The sequence below is a fragment of the Coffea arabica genome, chromosome 4e (genome assembly GCF_036785885.1).
Source record: "Coffea arabica cultivar ET-39 chromosome 4e, Coffea Arabica ET-39 HiFi, whole genome shotgun sequence".
In the NCBI taxonomy this organism is placed as follows: domain Eukaryota; kingdom Viridiplantae; phylum Streptophyta; class Magnoliopsida; order Gentianales; family Rubiaceae; genus Coffea; species Coffea arabica.
The window spans coordinates 36,653,177-36,680,792 of NC_092317.1; the positions used below are offsets into that span (position 1 = coordinate 36,653,177).

Here is a 27,616-nt window from a genome sequence, read left to right on the forward strand (position 1 = left end):
AATCTTCTTTTTTTTTTTGTCACACAATGATTCCCGAAACCTTCTACTTATACTAAAAAAAAAAAAAACTTTAGAATCTCCAACTCCATTGAACCAAAATTTTCCAAAGCCTTTTACAACTGATTCTTCACAATGATTCCTGTCCACTGTCTGTCTTCATCCAAACCCGATTTCCAATTTCTTCATTTTCTTCATCTTCTTCATCTTCACTAACATCAGTTGAAAAAAAAAAACACACAAGTGTACCAACTATTTATGGATTTAATGGAGGTAGCATAAGTATTTTCTTTAGATTTCACAGAAAAACCAAAACCAAAAAATTAACTTGTTATTAGCAGATGCGATGCACCATTACTAGATCTGTTCAAATGACCTTTCAATTTCTAATTTAAAAATGATGCTGCAAGTGTGTTTGGATAGAATATTATTTAAAATATTATTTAGAATAATTACTGTAGTACTTTTTTGCAAGACTTTGGAAAAAAATTTTGCAAGACTTACTTGGAAAGATCTCTTGAATGTGGGAATTGAAGTTTCCAACAATCTTGTTAGGTAAATTTTGATTTTTTTGATCATGATTCAATCTTCTCCCTCTATTCATCTCTTTGTCATTTTTTCCGAAAATTCAGTAGAATGGAAATGGATCAAATTTGTGTAGTTCTACTTGCCCAAAACTCTCTCTCTTCAACTTCTTCAGAGAGAGAGAGAGCTTGGGGAGAGGCATTAGATTCGAAGAACATCGAGATTCCTTCCTCCAAAAGCTATGTGTTTCTTGTCTCTCCCATTTTAGTTAATGTTTGTCTGCCAAGAAAAGGGAAGGAAAGTGAAGGAAAATAACTTTCTTATAAGTTTTAAATGTTTGTTTGTCAAGAAACTTATGGCACCCGCCACATAAATTTTTCCTGTCATTCATTTTCCTATAAAAATTTTCCTACTTAAATTGATAGGAAAGTGAATTACAGGAAAGTTTCAACTAATTGAATTTCTTTTACAACTCCTTTCTTTCTAAACTATTTCCTCCATTCTCAACTTCTATATAAATTAGGATACATTAGAATTTATCATTCAAATAACCGGGTTGCACGGGGAGGGATTGGATTGATTGACTTGTATAAGGGAAGAAAGTGTAAATAAGAGATACTTGAGACCTCTCATCTACACTAAAAAATATAAGTTTGCTGTTAGACATTTTATTCTTATTTTAACAATTAATGAATTAGTAATTTATTGAATTTATATGACATTAGTATTTTTTTTCTTTTACATTTTGTGCTCCTTTTTTATGTCTATATATTTTTTAAATAACTTACACAAACATAATATATATATATATATTGTTAAAGAATGTGATTAATTTTCAAGTAAACAACTCCTCCAATATGCAAAATGTTATACCAAAAATGAAGAAATTCAATATTAAATATTTTTTATTGACAAACACACTACCCAATTTTTTGGTAACTTTTCAACTAACAAACACAAAAATTTGAATCTTCTTGCATCATTTTTCTTGTTAACCAAATACATTGGAAAAGTTAATTTCCTTTTTCTTTACCTTACTTCACTTCACTTCACTTTTCTCAAAACACACTCTCGCACATGACTTTCCCGTCAAACAATCAGAGCATTATAATTTTCAGCCAAAAGTGAATTACGGCAAACAAAAAAAAGTGTTAAACCCGGTTGAATAGGGTGGCATGGCTTGTTGAGAACCATAGGGTTTACAAGTGGGGTCGCAGACCGAGTTCAGCCAAGTTTTTGCAAGATTGAAAAACAAAAATGGGTCTACAGCGCTTTACTGATCCCGTCCGTACGACATCGTTTCGCCTTCTTTTTTTGAATTCTACCAAATTCCACGGGTCGGTTCTTCCGAAAACGGTCTTTTTACTATAAACCCCTCAAATATTTAAATCACCTTAATCAAACCCACGAAAACTATCTCTCTTTCACTTTAACCCCTAACTGCAAGCCAATTTATACCCCGCCTTTCCCAATCCCAAACCCTAGTTTCCAACCGATCGTCCGAACTGAAACTAAAATGGCGTCGTCGGAGAAACCAAAACGATGCCTATACGAAGTCCTCGGCTTAAGCCGCGACTGCTCCGTCGACGAAATTCGGTCAGCTTACAAGAAGCTTGCTCTTCAGCGCCATCCGGACAAGCTCGTAAAATCCGGCTTATCAGAAGCCGAAGCCACAGCTCAATTCCAAGAGCTCGTAAACGCCTACGAAGTCCTCTCCGACCCGCGGGAGCGCGCGTGGTACGACTCGCACCGCTCTCAAATTCTGTTTTCCAGTTCCTCCCCGGCCACCGGCAATTCGGCTAATTCCGTCTATGTTCCGAACTTGTTTTCGTATTTCTCCAATTCCGTTTATTCTGGATATTCGGATTCCGGCAAGGGTTTTTATAAGGTTTATGGAGATGTTTTTGATAAAATTTATCAAAATGAGTTAAATTTTGCCAAGAAGTTGGGCTTGGGATTCCCTAAGGAAGCTCCAGTCATGGGAAATTTGGATTCCTATTATACTCAGGCATGATTCCTTTTTCAATTATTCCGAAACTTTATGCTTGTATTCTTCATTTTAAGATGATGTTTCTATAGTTGCTCGTTGGAGATATGTTTGATTCCGTTTTTTAATCCAATTTATTAAAATGTTGGAAATTTTGTTAAGTTTTTTTTTTTAATTAGAGGTTAGAAATTGTAGTTTGGCAAGATTGAGGTTTTGTTGATTTAGTGATTGATTCTTATGCAGGTTACGGCGTTTTATAATTATTGGTTAGCGTTTGTGACATTGATGGACTTTTGTTGGGTAGATCAGTATGATGTAATGGCAGGGCCGAATAGGAAGTCAAGAAGGGTAATGGAGGAGGAAAACAAAAAGTTGAGGAAAAAAGCACGGAGGGAGTATAATGACACAGTTAGGGGATTGGCTGAGTTTGTGAAAAAAAGGGATAAGAGGGTCATAGATATGCAGATGAAAAGGGCCGAGGAGGTGGAGAGGAGGAAGGAGGAAGAGAGGGAGAGGAAAAAGGAGTTGGAGAGACAAAAGGCTGAGAGAGCGAAGAAGTACGAGGAGCCTGAGTGGGCTAAAGTTGAAGACATTGAGGATGAAGATACTGAGGAGATAGTTGATGACGATAAGAAGAAGAAAGGGGATGGGAAGGAGTTGTATTGTGTTGCATGTGGAAAGAAATTCAAGAGTGATAAACAATGGAAAAATCATGAGCAGTCAAAAAAACACAAGGAAAAGGTGGCAGAATTGCGGAACACATTTATTGAGGAAGATGAAGAATATGAAGAGGGGAAGACGGAGGAAGTGGGTGAGGAATATGAGGAGGAAGATGAGGTTGGCGCAGAAGAGAGTGGCTTTTTATCAGCAGATGATGAGGTGGATGAACTAATGGATCATTTTAATAGCACCATGGAAATTCGAGAAGAAGGCAATGATGAAGCGCAATCTAGTGAACAAGATGGTTTGGTTGATAGGGATAGTGGGATTGGCTTGAAGGAACTACAATCTGACATGCGATCAGATGATGATGAAGCTAGTAATCTTGAAGCTATGGTTTCTGGGCAGAAGAATCGGAAAAATGGAAGCTTGGATCAGAAGCCTAAGCGTGCTTCAAATAAAATCCCAGTCGAGGTTGATAGTAATGAGATGGACTTCATGGCGTATAACAATATGAAGGGTTCAAGAAGGAATAGGGGAGGTAGGAAACAAAGGGGACGAACTCTAGAGGAAGCAGCGCAAACTGAGATAGCTGAAGCGCATGTTGAAGCTGAGAATAATGGGTATCATGACACCATGAAGGAGGCGTCATCAGATTCTTTCCTTGAAACTCAATCTAGAGGCAAAGAAGATGATGAATCAGAAACGAGTCATAAGCTTTCAAGACAAGCTGTTAACAAGAAAGGGACAGCAAAGTCAGACAGCAATTTCAAGTCAAAAGAGGCACCCAAAGGAAGGAAAAAGAAGGTACTATGACGTTTTCATTTGTTTCTAGTCTAATTTTGTACTGCTTATTTTCTAGTTTGTGTTAGACATTGTTAGGTGAACAACTGTTCAGTGTGAGGAAAGTCATATTACTCATACTCAATCCTTCTTGTTGCATGATCATATGAGGTTTTTCAAATAGGTTGCCTTTATTTTGTAGTTGTGGTCAATGGTGAATGAAGTACCCTCCTTCACCAATAGTCCAAGTCGCAGTGACTAAAGTAATCTCTTGGCAGGATTTCCCACAGGATCCTTAGCTAGAGTGGAGACATTAGTGTAAATGCTTTTGTGGCTAATAGTTCAATCTATTGTAGTTACAGATGAAATTATTTGATTTTTTTTTTAGTATCCCAGAAAGTAACATTAGTCAGAAGATGCATTTTGTGTAATATTGATTGTGATTATTTTCAAAAACCTTTTTTTTGACTGATTATGTATTGTTTTTCTTATGCTTTTTCTCAGGCTAATACCAAAGTTATTAGCAACCGGTGTGAGAAATGTGGAGAAGAATTTGAATCAAGGTGACTATACATGTTGCCAAATTTTATTCTTCATTCAAAAACTTTCTTACTTGATTGGACTATGTTTGAGTTAACCTAATTTCAAATTTTCTTGACAGAAATAAACTACATAGGCATTTAGGGGATACGGGTCATGCTACATTAAAGTCCAGATGAAAGTTCTGGAGCATCTTCTGTGTTGAGTGTGTCAAGCTACGGGCTTGGCGTCATTTTTGGCTTCATATTTGTCATTATTTTGGTAATTATAAAATAATTACCGTTGTTATATCCTAGATGATTGTATCCGAGTAATATAAGATACCACAGGAAATTACAGAGTCGGCAGAAAGACCTTGATAGCTAGAAATGTAGCAATTCTTGTTTGTTCTTCGTGATGGAATGATGCTCGTCACTTTGGAAATTGATTGCGAAGCTATTCAGCTTATTCTTTCATGAAATGTTATTCAATGTCAGTTGGGGTCGATTTTCAACAGATGGATGCCTGTAATGTGAGCAAATGGATAAGTTAAGCTCGTCATTGTTCATCATGATGGTATGATACTTTGGAAATTGATTGCCATGTTAATTCGCCTAGTCTTCCAGGATGTCTATTTAACCTCAATGATTTGCGGTTAATCAGAACTGATGCTTATCAGTGTATTAGCTAATGAATAAAACTGAAAGCATTACACTCATCACTAGAATTTGGACGGGCTTGTAATTTTCAATGACTTTGTTTAAATCCATCAAGGACTTGTGATAACAATTAAAAGAATCTACCAAACTTATGGATCTTAGTTGAAAGAGCAAATTTGATTTTGAACATATCTTGAGATATTCCAATATCAAAATTTATTTAAAACAGGTCTTGCTCTAGTATCTTATTAACGCTTTAACTGGTTTATTAACGTCGCTTTTGTAATCATTCTTTGATTCCTTCCTTGCACTTCTCTCTCACATTCTTTGATTCCTTCCATAAGGTTTCAAATCCATTCTTCTTAACACTTTTCTCTCACAGAAATGCACCCAACTCAAATTTCCACCTTGTCGGATGGATTTTTGAAGTCTTCGCTTGGCGTATTATATCCATGGTTCGAAGACGCCGAGACTGAGACGACTGAGTCGTCTCCGTCTCGGCCTAGTCCGAGACAAGACTGCGACGAAACGTTTCCGAGATACATGACAGGCCGAGACGTCACCGTGAAAGGTTAAAACGGTCGAATCACACCGAATCATCCCGAGTCAACTTGAATTTTTATTATTTTTACTAATTTTTTAATTACTTTTGTTTATCATATTTTTTACAATTTTTAGAATATTAAATATTTCACAAATTCACGTCTCGCCAAGACCGCGATCGATATGCTGAGACCGATGTGGAACGATCCAGGCCGCGACCGCAACCGCGACCGCGACTTTGAACCATGATTATATCAGCATGATGCGAACTAATCAGATAATTATGTGTGGTATGATAGTACAAGTACTCAGCCAGAACAAGCTATGTAATAAAACGAAAAATTGCTGGAATACAGAAACCAAATGTGATACAAATACTATCCAAGTGAGATTTTGTGCTATTTAAAACTCTTAGCCAGAAGCAAATCTGCTGCGAGAAGAGAATGCAAGAACACAAATCAAAGGAGAGCATGCCTCAGAGAGATGAGAGAGAGATTAAGAAAGTTTTCTTCGAGCACAGAATTTGTCATTCAAACTTGCATCTACAGAACAGCCATATAAACATGATTAACTGCTCCCAAGCATAATAATGGTACATGGCTTAATTTGCCTGGTTCCATTGTGAACAATAATCATTGGAAGCCATGGGGCGTCGCTAGTAAAGGGCTTCGCATGCAGAATAGCCGTAAGACTGTACAAACAAAAACAAGGATGTAGAATTCACAATTTCTTGGTAGATGCTTCCTCTATGTAAGCCACAGCTTCCTCATTAGAGAGCCTGTTTCCTTCTACAAGTCCCTTAATCAAGGTGTTGGCATAGCCTCTGCCTGGAGCACACATCGGAAACTTCCCAGATTTGAAATTGTCTACACTATAGAGGGTGCACCTGAATGGAAAGCAATGATGTGAGGTTGCCGATCAAACTCTGGTCAGTTGAATAGAAATACGTTGGGAAGAACAGCAAATAGGTTGAAAGAACAATATAATTTAAAGATGCAAATGAACTTACGTCATTGTTATAACTGGTAAGTCGTCCTCCTTACCCAAGTAAAGGACATTGTGATACCAGCCTTTCTATATGATGAAAAACACCACAAAGTTAGAGAAACAAGTTGATACCTTCAATTGATTCATGCGCACAAGGGAAGAGTTCATAAACCTAGAATTTTAGCCATGAGAGGATAAATTATTTATATGCAAGACTTTCAAATTTCAAATTGCTTTGTTCGCTAGGATATTCTGAAGGTAATTAGTCCCATTTTTAGTGTTATATTCATGTTGTCACATGATTGACTTAATTACCAAAAGAGAAAGGAATTTATAGCTATAAAGGGTATATGTAGATAATGGAACTGCTTGTTAGTCCCCGCACCAGAAGATAGGAAACAGCATCACTAAAATCTAAAATACAAGGAAAAATAAAACAAATTACAGAAAAAGAAAAAATGCACACTCTTCAAGTTAAAAATTACTCAAAACAACTAAACCAAATTAAAAAGGCAACTTAGCAATTTTTTATACAGGAAAATAATTTAAAGCTAAGGTTTGATGATCTGGCTATAATGCAGTTTCCAAAACCTACCCTTGTTCGACAAGTCACATTGGGTCAATCAAACGCCATAATCAACTTGACTACTTCTTGAACCGTCTTGGTCAAAACAAGAATGAAAATATTTTTACTTTTCTGACATCTAATAGACAAAAAGTAACATGAGCTTGGATACCTTCAAATGAGCTATTTCACACAATAGAATTACTGTCTGCTTTCTGCTGTTTCAGGACACAAGAAACTGAGAAAGAAATAATTAGGTAAGTTTCCCTTTGTCTCCCCAATACACAAGCTCTGTTCCTTTTTATTTGGCTCTTGTGCCCCAACACATTAGCTCAGTCCTCCTTTTTTCAGTGCTCCCTTTCCATTTCTCCTCCTCTCTTGCCCTACCCTTCTGGTTTGATGGTGGACAGCTGCCTTAATGGCATTATGGTGGGGGTGATGACCGAAGAGCCATCTCATTCATGTGGTGAAAGAGGTAAAAAAGAGAAGAGAGAGGAAAACAGACACATTGTTCGAACGTGGTTAATTCAAAATCTCATGTGAAATTATGTGTGCAGTCTAGCAGGACTCAGAATCATACAACCGTGCAAATGATCAATATCTTCATCTTCATGTAATCTCAAATTCATCTTTTTCAAAACCTCAAGCACCAAGTGCACGTCAAGCAGCTAATAAAAGCAAAGTAGTACTCAGATGCTATTATTTATTGTCTGTTGTACAAACTGTATTTAGGAACATAAAATCATGCAGATTTACCTTAATAGCCTCTATAGATATGCACTTTTTGTCTTCAATAGATTGTAGGTCTTTCAAACCAAACAATGGACCTGTTCTGGAGCTTAGGATATTCTCCTGAACCAAGACGTCATTGAACTGCTCAAGTCTGAAACACATTGGAATCAAAAATATTGCAAAACAGCTTCCCACAAATGGATGCTAAAGCCAAAACAGAGTTTTATGGAAAGTTGGCATCTGTTCTCTTAATATTAACAAACTTAATGCTCTGCAGCTTGAAGGACATAAAAAAAAATGATTATAGGACATGAAGAGGCACACATACGTTATCCTGTACAAGCGCAGGTAAGCTTTATCTTCACTGTTACTTTCAGGATGAAGAAAAGCAACCCCTCCAGGACCCCAAGTAGCAGTATAGTCACGAGCAAAGAACAAACGATGAGGGAAAGTCCTCCAACAACTCTCTTTGGGTGGGCTTTTGTCCACTGAACCAACACATTGCTTCTGCATTCCTTCCACCTGGAAGTCATGGAACCAATAGGGAGTCCAAAGTGAAAGGTAAGAAGCTAAATTCAAAGAAAGACTGTGCAAATAGAACAAGGCAGACTACACAGAGTTACAAGATTGGCAATATGCCACAATAATTAATTTCAATGTGGAATACTCTTTGCATTCATTTGTTTTCTCTTTACAAAATTGATGAAATCTGAAATTACAAAATAATTTCACTCAGAAGCTTCAGCCTGCACGTCATCTAAAAAGCATACATAATGGCACAAATGCTCAGATTTTGGATAGATATGGAGACAATTCAACAAGACTACTATGCCATGGGTTGAACAGTATAGGTCCAGAAAAAAAAAAAGAATGACAAAGTGCAAACTAGAAGGTAAACAAATTTATGTCAGTTACACAAGATTCAATGCACGTTTTCATGAGAAAACTACAAAGGCGACTACCTAATACAAAAGCAAAAAGTTGCAGCAAAGAAATATAGAAGCTTGTGACAAAGTACTCCACCTGTCCACCTTCAATATAGCAAAGGAACCTTGATTCTCTCATATTTGATCCATAAGTAGCATACCAGATATCTATCTTAGAAAGTTCTGATCTCCAGCTGGAAGAAAAAGCTATAGTTTGATCTGCATTCAGTAAATTTCAGTGACAAGGATCTGGTAGAAAGGTACTTTGAAAACAAAGATTTGATTGTAAGTTCAGTACCATGACCATTTTCAACTTTCAAATTCTGAAGTGGTTCTATAACATGCTCAATTGCTACCTCATAATCTTCTGATGTTGTATTAGGGCCATTTGTAAGTTCAGTACAATGACCATCATCAACTTCCAAATTCTGGAGTGGTTCTATAACATGCTCAATAGCTGCCTCATAATCTTCTGATGTTGTATTAGGACCATTGTCATATTCATCTTCAGAATCAGAACAAGGGATCTGGAACAGGATATCATTTATATCATAAATATGCTGGAAAAAGAAAATACAAAAGAGATATAGTAGTTTCCAATGCCATTGTAGCAGCATTGCATATTAACAATATGGACAAGGAAACCTAGCCAAACAATTCAACCTCATATGCTATATTCTGTTTCCTTGTTTGTTTTAATTTTAGAACATGTTTATTCCTTTTAGAAGATTTCTTTTCCTTCTTCCCTTCGCAGTTTCACTTTGTAGTCCATCAACAACCTTAGGATTCATGTAATAAGCACATATTTGAGCATTGTGCATATTATTTTCATTTTAGAGACTTAATAGTTAACAGCATGAGGCATCTCACATAAAGTTCTTCAAGAAAACTTTCAGGCTCTACGCAATTGTAATTATATTTCTGTTTCATTAAGCTTTTGTCCATGATGCCAATTCAAAGGAATACCTTGAGGAGATCTAGTTATTGGATGACTACTCTAAATATGTAATGCCTACTGTAGGAATCCTGAATGAGTAATCTTAGGAGATAAATTAGTGGAGGAAATCAGGGTGAATGTAGGAATCTTGAATGAGTAATCTTAGGAGATATTTTAGGTAAATTAGGAAATCAGGGTGAATAAGCTGTCACCAAAATTAAGGGAATTAGATGTAGACTTTCCTTGTTTAGTGTACCAGAAAATTGTATATATAGATTAGAATGAATTGTAGGAAGATACAGAATTAATAAAATCTCTTTGATTCTTTTCCAACATGGTATCAGAGCCCGTCTAGGGTTCTGGGAAAAATACCACCTTTGCTTCTTGTCAATTCCAGCCTTAATTGCTGGTTCCTTTCTTATTCTCTCCAGCCTTCATTGCTGTTCCTTTTACTATACATTTTTTTTCTATTCAATCATGGCGGATGCTACATCCTCAACGCGGCAATTGTCTTCAACTGTGGAAGAAGAACAAAGTGCACGGAACACAACAGAGCTTCAAAACATCCAGGCAGCATATAGACTGAATGGAAAAAATTATTTGAAGTGGTCTCAATTGGTTCGAACATTCCTAAAAGGAAAAGGAAAGTTGAGTCATCTATTGGAAATAGCACCGGATAGTGAAACGGCGGGGTTTGAAGCATGGGAACAAGAGGATTCAATGATCATGTCTTGGTTATGGAATTCCATGATTCCTGAAATCAGCGATACATGTATGTTTCTTCCTACAGCAAAGGCAATTTGGGATGCCCTTCATCAGACATATTCCAAGGTTAATGATGCAGCTCTTATCTATGACATCAAGACCAAGACAACTGGAGCAAAACAAGGGACAAAAACAGTGACGGAATATGCCAATTTTTTGCAAAACCAGTGGCAGGAACTGGATTATTACAGGACACTTGATTTGAACTGTAGCAAATGTGCAGTGTTTATCAAGAAGTTTATAGAAAGAGATCGAGTTTATGATTTTTTGGCTGGCCTAAACTCTGAATTCGATCTTGTACGAATTCAAATTCTGGGCAGGCCAGAATTTCCCTCTTTAACAGAAGCAATATCCCAGGTACGTGGAGAAGAAAGTCGCAGGGGTATTATGTTAGAACTACCTTCAATAGAAAATTCAGCCCTTTTAAGTTCCAAACCTCAGCGGTTGGTATTGAACAAGGTTGCTGCAGACAAGACCAATCAAACAAGTGGCCAGAAGAATCGGGAGGAGTTGTGGTGCACATACTGCAAGAAACCACGGCACACCATAGATCAATGCTGGAAACTACATGGGAAACCACCCACTCGTGAATGGGGACAGAAAGGTGGCCAGCAAAGGCACGCTCATATGTCGGTTCAAGATCCAACTCAAGTGCTTGGAGGGTTTAGTATGGAGGAAATTGAGAAGCTTAAAAGTATGTTAGAGACAGTTGACAAACCAGCAACTAACAATTCTCAATCAAGGAATCCGGGTATGTGTTCATTGACACTTTCAGGTAAGGCTCTAGTCTCTTTTGCGTTTAGTGTTTTAGGCAATGAGCTTAGGAATGTCTGGATTCTTGACTCTGGTGCTACGGACCATATGACTCATATTTCAAATAAATTCAAAACCTATAACCCCTGTCCTAGCAATAGAAAGATTGTTGTTACAGATGGTACTACAACCACTGTGGCAGGTATCGGAGATGTCCAAGTTACTCCAAATTTGATTCTTAAAAATGTTCTTCATGTTCCTCAATTATCTACAAATTTGGTTTCTGTAAAAAAACTTGCCAAAGATCTAGCTGGCTCTGTTATATTTGATGAATCCTGTTGTGACTTCCAGGACCGGGGCTCGGGGAAGAGGATTGGACTAGCTAAGGAGCATGATGGACTCTATTACTTGGATACATCAAGTCAACCAGAATTTAGTAAATCTGCCCTGTCCACATTGTCTTCACCCTCCAATAAGGATATCATCTGGTTACATCATAGACGTCTAGGTCATGTGTCTTTTTCTGCACTAAAAATAATGTTTCCCTCCTTGTTCAAGGGATTTGATGTTCAGTCTTTTCATTGTGATATTTGTGAGTATGCCAAACACACTCGTGTACCATTTCCTATCAATAATAAACGATCGTCTTCTCCTTTCTTTTTAATCCATAGTGATATTTGGGGGCCATCGACTATTCCAAACATCTCAGGGTCTAAGTGGTTTGTCACATTTATCGATGACTGCACAAGAGTCTCTTGGATCTATTTACTCAAAAATAAGTCTGATTTGAGTCATATTTTCCCTGTTTTTCATGCAATGATTCAAAATCAATTTGGCACCAAGATAAAACACTTTCGTTCAGATAATGCTCGTGATTATTTCAATCAAACCTTGAGTCTGTTTTTCCAAAAAGAAGGAATCATACATGAATCATCCTGTATTACCACTCCACAACAAAATGGAGTGGCAGAACGGAAAAACCGACATCTTCTTGAGTGCACTAGAGCCTTACTGTTTGAACAAAGTGTGCCAAAAGCATATTGGGGAGAAGCTGTACTCACATCAACTTATGTCATAAATAGAATTCCTTCCAGGGTCTTGGGGTTTCAAAGTCCACTAGAGAATCTATCCAAATTCTACCCCGATATTCGATCTTCCTTTAATCTCACTCCTCGAGTTTTTGGATGTACTTCCTTTGTTCATGTCCATAGTCATAATCGTGGGAAGTTAGATCATCGTGCTCTTAAGTGTGTCTTCGTGGGGTACTCATCTACTCAAAAGGGTTACAAATGTTATCATCCACCTACTAGAAAACTCTATGTCTCGGCAGATGTTACATTTGTTGAAAATAAGCCCTATTTTATCACTCCTTATCTTCAGGGGGAGTTAGATACACTTGAAGATAAGGAGTTAAAATTTCCCTCCTTAGAGTTGTCCACATCTGAGTCATCCAAATCTGAATTCCAAGAGTCAATTCTTCAATCTGATGTGGTAGAAGAAAAAAAGGAAGATCGTAAAATCTATGACTGGTTCCGGTTTGACCAAGTGTATGCAAGGAAAGGAGATCCCATCGTGGTTACAAGGCAAGAACAATCCTCTAAACCAAGCTCCGGGAATGAGGTAACAATGAGTGAATCAAATCTGAATTCTACACCACCGACCGACCATTCTTCCAGCTCTAAATCACCTTGTCCTGAGCCTCTTAGCCCTGACCAGGACCTACATCTACCTATTGCTGTAAGGAAAAAACCCCGAGAATGCACCAAAAGACCCCTATACCCATTGTCTCACTTTGTGTCTTTTGAGAAGTTTTCCCCAAGCCATCAAAGCTTCCTTTCCACCTTAAACACAGTCTCTATTCCTAGCTCATTGTCTGAAGCATTATCAAAGAAAGAATGGAGACTTGCTATGGAAGTAGAAATGGATGCATTAGAGAAGAATGGGACTTGGGAATTAGTTGATTTACCAAAGAACAAGAAAGTAGTGGGCTGTAAGTGGGTGTATGCAGTAAAGTTTAAAGCAGATGGGTCCTTAGAGCGCTACAAGGCAAGGTTAGTCGCGAAAGGATACACACAGACATATGGAGTAGATTATCGGGAAACGTTTGCTCCGGTAGCAAAGATGAATACAGTAAGAATTCTGCTATCCTTGGCTGTTAATTTTGATTGGGAATTACAGCAGTACGACGTGAAGACTGCTTTTCTTCATGGAGAGTTAGAAGAGGAGATTTATATGAGCATTCCACCGGGATTCAGTGGGGTTGACAAGAACAAGGTTTGTCGGTTAAAAAAGGCATTATATGGGCTGAAACAATCCCCACGTGCTTGGTTTGGACGATTTGCCAAGGTAATGATAGCTAATGGTTACAAGCAAAGTCAAGGAGATCATACCCTGTTCATCAAGCATTCAGCCTTCGGGGGAGTTACTGTTTTGATTGTATACGTAGATGATATTATAGTGACAGGAAATGATGAAGTAGAGAAGAAAACTTTGAAGTGGTGCCTAGCCAAGGAATTTGAAATAAAGGATTTAGAAAAATTGAAGTATTTTCTGGGAATTGAAGTGGCTCGATCAAGGCAGGGAATTTTTATTTCTCAACAGAAGTATGTTATGGACCTGCTCAAGGAAACAGGCATGACAGCGAGCAAGCCAGTTGGAACTCCCATTGAGCAGAATCACAAATTAAGTGAGGCTCATGGAGATACAGCAGTGGACAAAGAGATGTACCAAAGACTTGTTGGGAAACTCATTTATCTCGCACATACTAGGCCAGATATAGCTTACTCAGTCAGTGTTATTAGTCAGTTTATGCATGATCCTAGAGCAGCTCATCTACAAGCAGTTTATCGAGTGCTTCATTACTTAAAGGCACATCCAGGGAAGGGAATTCTATTCAAAAAAGGTCCTGAAATTGATCTGGCAGTTTACACAGATGCAGACTTTGCAGGGTCTCCAGTCGACAGGCGATCAACTTCGGGATATTGTACATTTCTTGGAGGAAACTTAATATCCTGGAGAAGCAAGAAACAAAGTGTGGTAGCAAGGTCAAGCGCTGAAGCAGAGTTCAGGGCTATGGCAGCAGGGGTATGTGAATTATTGTGGGTTAAAATTATCCTAGAAGACTTGAGGATTCAATGGAGCAAACCGATGAAGCTATACTGTGATAACAAATCTGCTATAAGTATAGCTCACAACCCAGTGCAACATGATCGGACGAAGCACATAGAGATAGACAGGCACTTTATTAAAGAGAAGCTAGAAAGTGGACTGATTTGTACTCCATATGTTCCGACAGGACTTCAACTTGCAGATGTGATGACAAAGGGACTGTGTAGCAACATGTTTCATGAGAGTGTTGTCAAGCTGGGAATGGAAGATCTGTATTCACCAACTTGAGGGGGAGTGTAGGAATCCTGAATGAGTAATCTTAGGAGATAAATTAGTGGAGGAAATCAGGGTGAATGTAGGAATCTTGAATGAGTAATCTTAGGAGATATTTTAGGTAAATTAGGAAATCAGGGTGAATAAGCTGTCACCAAAATTAAGGGAATTAGATGTAGACTTTCCTTGTTTAGTGTACCAGAAAATTGTATATATAGATTAGAATGAATTGTAGGAAGATACAGAATTAATAAAATCTCTTTGATTCTTTTCCAACACCTACCAAAGAACAGCATCAAGGGAATATATGTATTTCATAGACTACAGTCAGTCTCCTCCCAATTTACAATGACTATTCAAATTACAGCAATATTAGTTACTATACTTTTTACGTAGATTTTGACTTAAGTTCATCAAGGTTCTTGTGGTCCCTCAGAGTTTGAGAAACATTCTGCAATGATGGGTGTCGAGAAATACCAAATGGACAACCATTTCTATGTTTATGAGATCATAGTGGTAGCAAATTTCAGTAAGGGGAAAGATCTTACTATGGAAATTTACTAATTTATGTAATATTTACATGTCAAGGTTTTAACAAGTGTAGCATTTCAAGAAAACAAAGGTACAATATCTGATTATCTATGGTATCATTTTCACAAAAAACACAAAACAAATATGTGACTAACAAGTAGATATCCCAAAGAAAGCAAATCCACTTGCACGTGCTAATGTTTATTCTTGTTCTCAACGAGCTTGCTTTAATAATCATGTAGAGGCGGCTTGTCAACTGTACGGGGAGAATAAAGTTGAAACAGAACTTAAGAAAATCACGGCTAACATTGTGTGCCCACGTTATTGCTAATTGAAAGTCAAAGGAAAATTAGGGCTATGCTGTAATGGATTTATCTTTTCCTCCAGACTCCTACGGTTAATAACATCATTCTTATGCTTCGAGGAATTTTACTTTTTTAGACCACTTTTACGACTTTACATCAGGGTTTCCTTAAGAACCTAAGCTTCAACAGAATTATACACAAGATTCTTTATTTCCACACTGTTTCCAGCACTGCAAAGCAAGATGATTGAAAGAAATTCCTTGCAAGAAAGTTGACTGAAAAAAGAAAGAGTATGCTAAATACAGGCCCTCATGGAATCAAAGACAAACAAAAGACGAGAACATTTTTCATGCCACATTGTTTAGCACAAGAATATGAAACCATTGGAGTGCATAATGGATTTAAGGGCAATAGAACCATAAGCTTGTTAATCTCTAGGCTGAAAGGAAAAACCGTATTGTAAAAATATGTTATAAGAATGGAACAAAGGAATGATATCTCACCAGGATTAGAGATGTCCTCTTACTGGTTAATTCCTCAGGTAACTTCTTAGCGAAGATCGGCCAAAATGCACTTAATGCTTCACGAACCTAGAAACCACATAATCATGCCTTATGCAGTGCAAAACTTAGAAAATCAAAGGACAAGTCAGATTTCACTTGAGTTAGTAAATTTTAATGCAGTGAAATTATGGATCAATAAAATAGCACTAAAAGACTGCGGTACCGCTTCTAGCACTCGCCATGTTGATTCAAATGGATCTGCCTGCAAAGATCTGACTATTGGCTTGTCACCTAGCAACACTTGGACACAAGCTAGAGCTGAATTTGCTAAAGATTTAAGGTTGTATCCTCCTTCCAGTGCCATGACAATCTTACCCTCGGCAAACTCCATTAACTACATATAGCAATCAAGAAAAAAAATTCAACATTCTACATCGTAAAGATGAACTGTATCAACTAAGGGAAAATTCAAGCGAAAGGGGCAGGTAAGATTTTGTATGCATCCAAAACAAACCTTGCTCAACATGATGGAATACCCATATGGACTAACGCAGCAGCCGCCTAGAGGATCATTAACGGCTGTTCAATTAGAACAAACATATATTTAGGATCATCAATGAGCCTGATGGGACATGTTTGTTAGAGGATTATATGGAAATTAACTCACCATATAAAGTTAAACTAAGAAAGATGACTTTTTTTGTTTTTTTTTTTTTTGTGGGTGGGGGTGAGAGAGCTTGAATTTTTCTTAAAAAGTTAAGATGACCAGCAATAATCACATGTGCTCATGCAATTGCCAGTCACAGAAACTATAATAGATGTAACAGTGACTACTGTTGGACTATTTCTATGGACAAACAGTACAGCCTTCACTAAATCTTCTAAGAAAAAATGTCCATTTATAGATCTGGAAAACAAATTTTCAATCGAGTGCAACATGTGCATGCTTGGAAGTAAATAGTGGCTGTACTATGCGATCCATAGCCATAGTGTATGACCATCCTTCAGCTAACCTCAACAAGACAAACAGTTGATTCGTATAAACAAGAACTATCTATAGACAATTCCTTCTTTCAGGAAGGAAAAAGATAAGAAAGCATATGTTTAAACAAAATCACAGGGGCCAAAGCATCCAAAAGAAATTTGCTTGGCACTTTCTTAGCTAACCTGCATCAAAACCAGCAGAAATAATAACCATGTCAGGGTCAAATGCCTTGGCAACAGGAATTAGTATATGGTCCCAAACAGCAAGATAGTCTGCATCACCACAGCTACGATTCTCCCAAGGAACATTTATATTATATCCAGCACCTGGTCCCTCCCCAATCATTACATACGATCCGTCATCACCACCAGGATAGAAACACCCAAATTCATGCCTAATCGAGTCAAAGTTTCAAGCAACCAATTCAATAAGACAACCAACTCAAAGATGATGTCAGATCAACTGTTAACTTCATACAACTCAATATTTCAGAGTCCAAGTATTACACTTCAAAACTACAAAGACAAAGCTTATTTCTGCGTTCATACACATGAAAAGGAAAGAACAATAATGGTTGAGCACTTAACGCCAGAAATTAGTGGATTTATATCTGTTGACTGTTTTTGACCCAAATTACTATCTGTACTGACATCGCCTGGAAATAATTACTAGTTAAAAAATCTCTTATTGGTGCTAGTTATTCTAAAAATCTCTTACTGGTACAAGTTATTCTAAGAATTTTAGGTAAAAGAGTAGACAATTAGCAGTGGTGATCTAGATCTGTGTTTTTAGTGGTCCATCCCAGACACCAATGTTTTGTATCATGCAGCATCTTATGAGCATAAAGCTAATACTAACACAGATATTTTACTCCTAAAGTCTTCCTTCCTTATGTTTATAGGAACTAAAATTGAACTCAAAAGGAAAGAACATTCACTGATTTAACAATCTAATCATGGACGGTTCTTAGTCACATATTTGGATAAGGGAAAATGACCTGTTTCATCCCTCACATTTCGCAAAAATATTCTTTTTGTCCCTCACTTTTAAAATGAAGCAAATTCGTCCTTGAAATTTAAAAATTAAAGCTATTACATCCCTGAACCTAATTTTCAATCTGAATCAAACCATCCAATAACCCAGTAATAAATTTCGAAAATAGAATTGATAGATCATTCGGTCAACTTCATCGTATTCACATGGCATTTATTAAACCAAAAAAATAAAAATTATAACATAAAAGGCCATTCTTTGTCTTGGAATAGTAGAGTTTTTTTTTATACATCTTTTCATGCACCGTTAGTATATCCGCTTGCGAATCTAGATGTGTATCATAAATATAAAATTTGGTGTTTAAATTTAAATTAAAATGATATGGCGGTACATAAAACTGTCAGTATATACAATGATAATGTAGAAAAGATTAATCTTTCTTTTTTATATTATAATTTTTTTTTTTTCTTTTTAGGTTCATTAAATTTTACATGAATATCAAGTTAAGTTAACCAAGTGATCTACCAATTACACCCCCAAAATTTGTAATCAGGTTGATTGATGGTTTGATTCAGATTGAAATTTGGGTTCAGGGATGTAATAATTTTAGTTTTTAAATGTCAAGGAAGAAATTGCTTCATTTTAAAAGTGAGGGACGAAAAGAATATTTTTGTGAAATGTGAAGGATGAAACCGATCATTTTCCCTTTGGATAATTAAAAAGTTGATTGTGATTACGTATGTTTCATAGGAATGAAATATTAAAACCATTAGGAGTTAAATTTCCACATACCTGTGCACAGAAAAGAATAGTACTCGAGAATCCTTATAGAACATCTTTTGAGTACCATTTCCATGATGAACATCCCAATCAACAACCAGAATTTTTTTGATGCCCAGCTCTGTCTGATATGGCACCATTAACAGATAAGAGCAAGAGAAAAATGAATACATGACTATTTCAAAAATTAAAATCCACAATGCTCTGATATATGACTAGATATAGAGGCCTTTAACAAAAACTAGTTCTCACTCTTTCATTCAAGAGAAAACTAGTTGCAATAGCAACATTGTTGTACAGACAAAATCCCATCGGTTCATTTGCTTCTGCATGATGCCCAGGAGGCCTAACAATAGCAAATGCAGAATCTAGTTCTCCTTTGGCAACTTTCTCAGCCACCTATCAGCAAAAAGCAGAAGTAAGCCAAGCAACTACTTTCACCGACTAAGTCCTTGATGGTGTAATAATAACTGCAAAACTTTAGAAGTTTTATTGACTATAAATTTACAATATTAGAACTGGAAGGAAACTTTACATTCTCAAAATAATCATAGCATAAAAGGTTTATGAAATAGAAAAAAAAAGAATTGCTTGAAACAACTCAAAATGAACTGTTAAATAAATACCCAGAGCAATCAAAGGACAATTATTTACTTAATTAGGGGGTGATAATATTAATTTTCTACCAAAATTTTCCTACATGAATGATATGCAAGGCAAAATAAGAATACAACCACATGGGTAGAGATTTGATTTGTGTTGCCTAGTCTGAGCATTCATTTTAATTTACATTTTTTTTCAGTGTGTCAGGCTTCTTCAAAATGTTTAAGCCAAATGACAGCCATCATATTGTGAAACATACATAAGTAGTTTTCAGACAATTGATCTTACCTCTACAACAGAGCCAGCAGCAAGATAGGCAGCTTCAGATGATCCCTCATTGAAATAAATAGAATTGAATCTTGCAGCAATCCTATCCCATTTTGAACCGAACTTTTGAGAACTTATATTCTTAATGAAATCAACGTGACTTTTGGTGTGAACCAAAGCTATATGTTTATCTTCTGCTTCCTTTGCATTCAAAATAACACATCTGAAAATAACCAACAGACAAAAATACTCAGACAGCTTTCCAACCAAGAAAAGTTAATCTTCTAAAGATCCCTAAAAAATTTCAAGCAAGCTTCTTCACTAAGTAAATAACCAAATAAAAAAATAAATCTTAAAAAATGAAAAAGAGAATTAAAGGTGAACTATAAAGTAAAAGCATGGTCTTTCTTGGTCCCCATTTGAAAAAGAAACGGTATTCAAATTCAAACTTGTTTTCAATCTTGAAGAGGTAAAAAGGCAGGGGAGGTCGGTGGTGTAAACGTTTCCCATCAAAACCCCTGCCTCCTTTTCATCAAGCCCCAATTTTATATTTCTCCCTGCAAGAACCCCGATTATTATTTGAACAAATTCTATAGCAACCATAGCTACTATCCCCTCTTTTTTTAAAAAAATTTTTTGGCAAGTACCATAGCTTCTACTCTATGCCCAGTTGGATCATTACCTGCATCCAAAGCCCATATCAATTATAATATTCACTTGGGTGCCCCCAAAAAAAAAAAAAGGGGGAACTAATTTCTCCTAATTTTCTACCTACATTCAAATACCTCACATAGCTGAAACCCTCTCCGTAATTTATAAACGTAAAAAAGACTTTAAAAAAAATCACAGATTATACACAAACAAAAACATAAATCCTGCACAAAAAATGGAAAAAAAAAAGAAAGAAAAGAAAAACACATACACCGTAAACACATATCAATATACAGTAGCATGCATGATAAAGAAGGACCTTTGATGGATGCCAAAGGATTCGAGCTTGTTCCAAATGGCAAGGATGCGATTGGGGTTCTCAGGATGGTCTGTGGCGTCAAAGTGCTTGCACATTCTCTCGTCGTACAACAACCCCACACGGCGTCGTTCAGGCAAGAGAACACCGTCGCTCGCAGTTTTGGAAGAGCCCATGATGGAAAATTGGAAGCTGAAGAGGAGAGTCTCTCAAGAGTCAAGACTGATTGCTCCCTACAGCTACTCAGTCCCCAGAGCGCTCTCTCTCTCTCTCTCTGTTTTTTGACTATAATGAGGTGGAAAGGGTTGTTCTGAATAAAAAGACAAAAGGAGACTGGAAACTTTTCAGATTCAGAATCTATTGGAGGGTTAATTGCAGCAAATGAACCTAAAAGTTTAGGCATTTTCTATTTTGCCCCCTTTTTTCTTTTTTCTTTTTTTTTGCACTTAAAAAGAATGTTTGTTGTACTTGAAAAAGAACCTTTGATAATTAATTAACAACTAGAGTGGTGCCAAAATTGGAGAGGAATGGGCTGAATGGTTTCGGAATACAAGTAAAAGATTTCAGTTCGAACCCTTCTATATACATTTTAAAAAAAAAAATGGGTGCCAAACTTGGTGAAAGGACAAATATATAGTAACATAAAAGATGACCGGGTATGACGTTTATCCAATATATTTGTCAATGACAACTCAACCACTTTTGCCTTTGATTTCATAATCGTTGATTCATTAATGTTGTATCGATGGTATTATTCTCTTTTTTTCTTAGCTTGTTCTAATCAATGTTTTCAAACCCGGACCGTCAATCGAACCGGTGAGGTGAAAGGGTCGAGGTTCAACCGGTCGGACCGGTTCAACCGGGGTTCAATAAATAAATAAATAAATATATATATATATATATATATATAGACACACACACCTATGCATAGAATAAGATATAAATGCTGAACCACAATAAATATAAGAGCAATATCCAACAATTAACACACACAATTAACATAGTTATGAAACTTACATGTCCAATTGTCTAAATATTAAAATTAACAAAAAAAAATACAAGTCTAGAAAACAATCAAAAGGTCCAAACGAGTCCAATTTCTGAAGCTTCTATAATCTTCTTCATAATTCTGGGACAACAAAGCTTCAAAAAAAGCCATCTTGACAAGTCATCATCATCATCCAAGACCATTATATGAATCACTGACAAGTGATAAAAGTATAAAATTATATTAGTTTCATCACACCAACTGATACAAATCTTAAAAATAAAAATAAAAGAGTACAAATAATTCTATACCAATTACCATTTGAACATTTAATGCCAATCATCATCTTCATCATTAAAAAAGTTTCGACGCTGAAATGTTTCTAAATCAACATCTTCTGCTTCCTCTTCATTATCTAAAAAATCAACATATTTAATTATATACATATTCAACAATTGAATATCATATCATACTAGCTTTATTTTTGCATCAAACTAATGATTTATGTCAAACTAACCTTCAGGTTGTTCAGAATTTGAACATTGACCATGAATTGGAAGTTCTTCAAGCTCTTCCTCTAACTCCTCATAATCAAGCTCCCCTTCTTCTTCTTCTTCAACCACCCAAAATTCTGTTTTATCAATTGACTGATAATCAACGGGATCATACGATCTTTTTTGCTGATTATGCCTACAACATATATATATACACACAACATATACACTTAGTTAGTACTAAAATATTTTCTTAAAAAGAATGAAATGTTATTTATAAAAATAAACCATTTACATATACCTATACTGCAAACGCAAATTGTAATGCACATATACAAGATCATTGAGCCTTTGATGCTCCAACCTATTCCTTTTCTTAGTATGAATACGTTCAAAAACACTCCAATTACGCTCACATCCTGAAGAAGAAGCTGTTTGACTCAAAACCCGAATTGCAAGTTTTTGTAAGTTGGGAGCATCACAACCAAAGAGCTTCCACCAATTCTCTGTCATATTCAAAATTTAAATATAAACAAAATATTTATAAATTAGATATATATATATATATATATATATTAGACAGATTCAAATGCTAGAAAAATATAAATTACCTGGTCTATCTTTCTTGCTAGTAAGAATAGCAAGTTTTCTGCCAAAACTTCCCTCCCGCTCTCGATACATTCCAATTTCTCTTGTTAAATTTTCCACACTACACCAATCCACCTTTGATTCTATGTAATCCAACAAACCATTTGTAATTTCTGGATGTGTAGAGAATGTGGCAGTGTCATATTGAAAAGCGGGATTTAAAAAATATGCCGTAGCATGCAAATTTTTCCTCAACATCCTATCCCATCGGTCATTGATGATATCAATGTAAGGCTTATATAGTCTTTCACTACTCCTGAACAACTTCTTGATTCCAGTAATTGCTCTAAACATACCTTCATACACATACCCCAAAGAAGGCCTTTCATCAGTGTCACAAACTCTCAACAACCGAATAATAGGACCCATTATTCTCACCGTAATCAAACAATTATTCCAAAATCTATCATCCAAAACAATTTGTTTGACCTCTTTTCCTTTGTTCATTTTCAAGAACTTTTTGTAATCTCCGCTAGTGACTAAAGCTTGTAAGCTGTCTTTGTGATCATGTAAGCTCTTTAGTGCAATAAAAGTGGTGGCAAATCGAGTCTCCCCCGGACGAATAATCTCCCTCCACCCATTAGTTTTTCTCAGCCAATTTAGAACATATTTATGATTATACACAAAAACAGTTACTGTAGCAGCAAGAGCCACTAGAGATTTAACAGTACCCATTTCACCAATATCCTTCAAAATCAAATTGATACAATGGGCAGCACATGGAGACCAGCAAATAGTTGGATATCTTTCATTTAATAAAGTTCCAGCAGCCTTATAATTGCTAGCATTATCGGTGACTAAATGCACCACATTTTTTGAACCAACCATTTCAACAATTTCAACAAACAGATTGCACAAATTTTCTGCATTTGTCACAATGTCCGATGCATCTATAGACTTGATAAAAGATATACCCTTAGGACAATAAACCAGAAAATTAATCAATGGTCTTTGTCTACTATCTTTCCATCCATCACCCATTATAGTGCATCCAGTTTCAGCCCAAGTATTTCGAAATGAATCAACAACTAACTGCACATCTTTCTTAGCATCTCGCAACAAAGTGACTCGCAAAGAATGATAAGATGGAGCTTTATAACCATGACCCATTGATGCAATTTGATCGATAGCTTTTTAAAAAAATGGAGAATTAACAGCATTAATGGGAATACATGCATCATAGAACCAAAGAGCAATGGCCATATCAGTATTTTGCCATTTATCCTTACTTTGCAAACAAGCTTTGATAGTAGGTTGAGCACTATCACGTCCACCCTTAAAGAAAGCATGAATACCTGTAGGGGCAGTGGTTTTTCTCTTTCCTTTACCTAATGATGTACCAGCCTCATTCATTGAAATTTCCCTTATTCGAGGAGGTGGAACCTCTTGCACTTCATCACCGACAAATTCGTGCACTGGTTGACCAAAAGGACTTTCAACCCCAAAATCTCCTCTTTTTTCTTTAGATTTTTTATCATTCTCTTGCAAACATGTTAATATTGCAAGCCTCACTGCTGGATCAACATTTGGACATGAAGTAACACTGCCCGTTACTCCTGCCAAGTGTTGCTTCATTCGGTGGATGCCACCCCCATGAAACACTTTAAAACAATAAGTGCATGTCATGGTTTTTCTTCCTTGTGCATTTCTGCCCTCAGAAACATATCCCCATGCTATATCTGTCTTTTGCCTATGACCTTGGGGCTGACTTGCAGATCCCTCACTATTGAATGGTCCCCCCGGTGAACATTGTGAGTTACTACCGCTACCAGCCTCCATCCTAAAATGAGATATTTAAAAATAACTAGTCTTAACAAATAATTAATATACACAAACTGAAACAAATTATTAAAGCTATTCGTATTTGGGAACTGAAACTGTCACCAAAAGATCTAAAGGGGTTAATGGAGACAATGAAACAACCGTTTAGCACGAGTGAAGTTAATTCCCTAAGCCTTGTGCATTTCTTGAGGGTGTTAAGTATCTTCACGATAACTGGGTTGTGCACAGAGATTTAAAGACATCAAATATACTTTTAAAAAATAGCACAGAGATTTAAAGACATCAAATATACTTTTAAATAATAGCACAGAGATTTAAAGACATCAAATATACTTTTAAATAATAGCACATTGGGTGTTCCCAGATCCCAAGTATGCAAAATGTATATCAAATGAAGCTATTTAACTGGAAGTGGAATGAAAGTCTTTGCCCTTTAAACACTACATATATATGGTATATCACATGTTTGAGAAGCAAAACGTGAGATCAACACATTTAAGCGAATTGCTAAAACTTGAAGGATAATGTGTGTAATGTTCAATTGGTGCCCTTCCATCCTTTAGCTCACTGACAAGATCCAAATCACAATGAATCACAAACAAGTATATAAGAACTCTTGCCGGGGTTACAGTCAGCTAATAGATTGATCAGCAGATTCACGATACTGAATTCTTATGAATGAAAGCAATCAAAGTACAAGGGAATTTGCAGCAATTTAGGCAAGCGGAACTGATATTTCCAAAGGATTGACAATTCTATAAACTCAAACACGTGAACAGGAAAATAAGCAGCAGCTACAATCAACCCAGTCTGAGTAAACGGATAAACTGACCAGCAAAACACGACACTAAAGAGAATCAATCACAATCAGAGTATATCTACTCACATATGGAACAATATCTAGACAGAGAACATGTTGAAATTAGAAACGAAATGAGGTAGCAATTCAAATTATGAAGATTTGGGACCTGAATGCAGAAGGGTTGATGTCCACCGGCGCTGCACCACCTCAATCACCCTGCTCAGCTGCACCTTCAGCCCACAGTCGACAACGAGCACCGCCAACCAGTGGTCATCTACGCCGTTTCCCCAAAAGTGATCCACACCACACTTTGGAGAAGGGGAAAAGGAACTAGCGAAGGAAGACCGAAGGCCGAAGGGGCGAAGCGGCGAGGACCGAAGCGGCGAAGCGGCGAGGTGAAGTCACTGAAGTGCGAAGAGGAAGAGTGGAAGACTGGAGCCGTGGAGCGAACTAGCGAAGGAAGACCGAAGGCCGAAGCGGCGAGGACCGAAGGGGTGAAGCGGCGAGGACCGAAGCGGTGAAGCGGCGAGGTGAAGTCACTGAAGTGCGAAGAGGAACTGAGGAAGAGTGGAAGACTGGAGCCGTGGAGCGAACTAGCGAAGAAATCAGAAATGAAGAATGAAGATTAGGGATCGGTCAAAATTGAAGTTTTTGTCAATTTTGACTCAAAAATTGGAAACCGCGGTTCACGGTCCAACCCGGTTTTGAAGATTTGACCGGTTTTTTCCGGTTTTGACCGGTTTCTTATAAAAGTCAACATAAGCTATAGACCGGACCGGACTCATGGCCGGGTCGCGGTCGAACCGGTCGACCCGGCCGGTCCGGTCCGGGTTTGAAAACATTGGTTCTAATTCTTCCCAAGTACCTCAAAGAATTCCATCTTTGATAACTGAGTTAGGAATTAAGAAGATAAAAGAAATGGTGAAAATCCCTATTAGCCACTAAATTAAACAAATAACATATTTTTGCCCCATGCAACTATTTTTTGTTCTAAATTGTCCACACTCTATAATTAGTAGTCATTCCACTTGATTATACCATTAATACACACAAAATATGCACCATTGCAATGCACATAACAAAACCCATGCATAAAGTTGTCCAAGCATATAATACAATGTTTCATTTGGTTTGCAACTTTTCAAAAATTTTCTAGAAAAATATATTGTAGCGATATAATATATACAAGATAAGAAGGAAATTGAAAATAGGGGAATTTCCGAAACCTCCCTTGAGGTTTTTGACAATTTCACGTAAATATTAGAAATTATGCTGCCCTCCCCTTGATTGACAAATTTGATAACAATTTCAACCCTTTTTAGAAATAAAGGCCTTAAAAATGAAAAAAATGTACTGACACACTTTTTTCTTCCAAATTTACCCTTTTGTATGTAGGAGAAAACGTTTATCACTTGTTTGTGAAAATGACAAAAAAAAAAGGACAAAGATGGACACAACATTGATTCTCTCAGGACAACAAAGAATACATATAGAAAACTGAACTAATTTGATTGTTAAAGTCAAGTATAACTATTGATAGTTAAGAGGAAGAATTGGGTTAGGTGGTGAGGTAGGAGGGATGGGACCTCCCACTTACCAAAACAAAGAAACTTATTAAAAGAAAAAGACTGTTGATAGTGCAATGGATCGGATACTGAGGACCGCTCCTGAACGGTCCCCTCACAAGCTTCAAGGAATGGAGCAAAATAAGCCACGTCAACTGGTTGCGTTGAAGGAAAAAAACGTCACCGTTTGACGAAAGAAAAAAATAAGATTGACGGACTCCGTTTCCTCTAAACGGAAGAATTGAAATTTTGAAAATGAAATTGAAAATTTGAATTAGCCGCACAAAACAAAACCGAGAGAAGAAAGCAAGCTGGGTATGTCATTGTTGCTTGGCTGACGTGAAATTAGGTGGAGAGAGTTGGGTTATGGCATCAGAAGAAGAAGGAAGAAGGCAAACAGTTAGAATGCTGTAAAAGAAGGCCAACGATCTCTTCAGAAATTGTATGAGCAATGCGGGCAAGACAGGCGGCAAGGTAGAAGCGAATTAAAGAGGAAATTCATTATCTGACGTTGCCCACCATTTTTTGTGCAACTTAATAGCAGAAGCAACTGTGCATAAGGGCATTCGGTGAAACAAAAAGCTCTCAACGGGCCAAGGTAACGTGATTCAACCATATCAACAACTTTGTGAATCTTATACCAGCAACTTTTCTGAATGTTAGATTCAGTAAAGACATAATATG

General features: G+C 36.8%; 3 protein-coding genes and 3 long non-coding RNA genes across 8 annotated transcripts; 2 read left to right on the forward strand and 4 right to left on the reverse strand.

Moving 5' to 3' along the window:
• The first annotated feature begins 1,933 nt into the window (after window positions 1-1,933).
• LOC113741421 (DNAJ protein JJJ1 homolog) lies at window positions 1,934-4,987 on the forward strand. Its single transcript, XM_027268947.2, has 4 exons — window positions 1,934-2,530; window positions 2,753-3,976; window positions 4,457-4,515; window positions 4,614-4,987. Exons 1-4 carry the CDS (start codon window positions 2,039-2,041, stop codon window positions 4,669-4,671), a joined length of 1,833 nt encoding a protein of 610 aa, XP_027124748.1. The 5' UTR covers window positions 1,934-2,038; the 3' UTR covers window positions 4,672-4,987.
• A 1,177-nt stretch (window positions 4,988-6,164) lies between these two features.
• On the reverse strand, window positions 6,165-20,975 carry LOC113742383 (histone deacetylase 5). 3 transcript variants are annotated; one of them, XM_027270221.2, is made up of 14 exons: window positions 20,657-20,973; window positions 19,708-19,909; window positions 19,069-19,215; window positions 18,829-18,941; window positions 17,226-17,437; window positions 16,573-16,637; window positions 16,282-16,452; window positions 16,059-16,145; window positions 9,182-9,410; window positions 8,981-9,090; window positions 8,286-8,479; window positions 7,982-8,108; window positions 6,683-6,747; window positions 6,165-6,559 (listed from the first exon to the last, which is right to left on the reverse strand). In XM_027270221.2, exons 1-14 carry the CDS (start codon window positions 20,827-20,829, stop codon window positions 6,394-6,396), a joined length of 2,061 nt encoding a protein of 686 aa, XP_027126022.1. In that variant the 5' UTR covers window positions 20,830-20,973; the 3' UTR covers window positions 6,165-6,393. The 3 variants fall into 3 exon arrangements, with proteins under 3 accessions (XP_027126022.1, XP_027126021.1, XP_027126023.1); XM_027270220.2 differs by having other exon boundaries at window positions 8,981-9,102; window positions 20,657-20,971; XM_027270222.2 differs by lacking the exons at window positions 6,165-6,559; window positions 6,683-6,747 and adding an exon at window positions 7,488-7,893 and having other exon boundaries at window positions 8,981-9,102; window positions 20,657-20,975.
• LOC140006107 (uncharacterized) lies at window positions 10,976-12,002 on the forward strand. Its single transcript, XR_011813709.1, has 2 exons — window positions 10,976-11,360; window positions 11,690-12,002. It is a non-coding gene; the product is annotated as an uncharacterized lncRNA (long non-coding RNA).
• A 611-nt stretch (window positions 20,976-21,586) lies between the features above and the next one.
• On the reverse strand, window positions 21,587-22,045 carry LOC113741340 (uncharacterized). Its single transcript, XR_003460592.2, has 2 exons — window positions 21,960-22,045; window positions 21,587-21,855 (listed from the first exon to the last, which is right to left on the reverse strand). It is a non-coding gene; the product is annotated as an uncharacterized lncRNA (long non-coding RNA).
• Window positions 22,046-22,153: 108 nt separating this feature from the next.
• On the reverse strand, window positions 22,154-24,409 carry LOC113740954 (uncharacterized). Its single transcript, XM_072046611.1, has 4 exons — window positions 23,956-24,409; window positions 22,747-23,913; window positions 22,437-22,641; window positions 22,154-22,331 (listed from the first exon to the last, which is right to left on the reverse strand). Exons 1-4 carry the CDS (start codon window positions 24,407-24,409, stop codon window positions 22,154-22,156), a joined length of 2,004 nt encoding a protein of 667 aa, XP_071902712.1.
• A 58-nt stretch (window positions 24,410-24,467) lies between these two features.
• LOC140005776 (uncharacterized) lies at window positions 24,468-24,783 on the reverse strand. Its single transcript, XR_011813343.1, has 2 exons — window positions 24,707-24,783; window positions 24,468-24,563 (listed from the first exon to the last, which is right to left on the reverse strand). It is a non-coding gene; the product is annotated as an uncharacterized lncRNA (long non-coding RNA).
• Between the last annotated feature and the right edge of the window lie 2,833 nt (window positions 24,784-27,616).

Bases quoted from the DNA above. Each gene is read 5' to 3' on its own strand.
- LOC113740954 (XM_072046611.1), bottom strand. From the start codon at position 24,409: ATGACATGCACTTATTGTTTTAAAGTGTTTCATGGGGGTGGCATCCAC. The intron at 23,914-23,955 runs GTATTCCCATTA...TTTTTTAAAAAG, and splicing joins TCTTTGGTTCTATGATGCAT to CTATCGATCAAATTGCATCA. The intron at 22,332-22,436 runs GTATATGTAAAT...TATATGTTGTAG, and splicing joins AATTTGCGTTTGCAGTATAG to GCATAATCAGCAAAAAAGAT.
- LOC113741421 (XM_027268947.2), top strand. From the start codon at position 2,039: ATGGCGTCGTCGGAGAAACCAAAACGATGCCTATACGAAGTCCTCGGC. The intron at 2,531-2,752 runs GCATGATTCCTT...ATTCTTATGCAG, and splicing joins TGGATTCCTATTATACTCAG to GTTACGGCGTTTTATAATTA. The intron at 4,516-4,613 runs GTGACTATACAT...TTTTCTTGACAG, and splicing joins GGAGAAGAATTTGAATCAAG to AAATAAACTACATAGGCATT.
- LOC113742383 (XM_027270220.2), bottom strand. From the start codon at position 20,829: ATGGGCTCTTCCAAAACTGCGAGCGACGGTGTTCTCTTGCCTGAACGA. The intron at 19,216-19,707 runs GTAAGATCAATT...TTTTGCTGATAG, and splicing joins CTGCTGGCTCTGTTGTAGAG to GTGGCTGAGAAAGTTGCCAA. The intron at 6,560-6,682 runs GTAAGTTCATTT...CTTTCCATTCAG, and splicing joins TTACCAGTTATAACAATGAC to GTGCACCCTCTATAGTGTAG.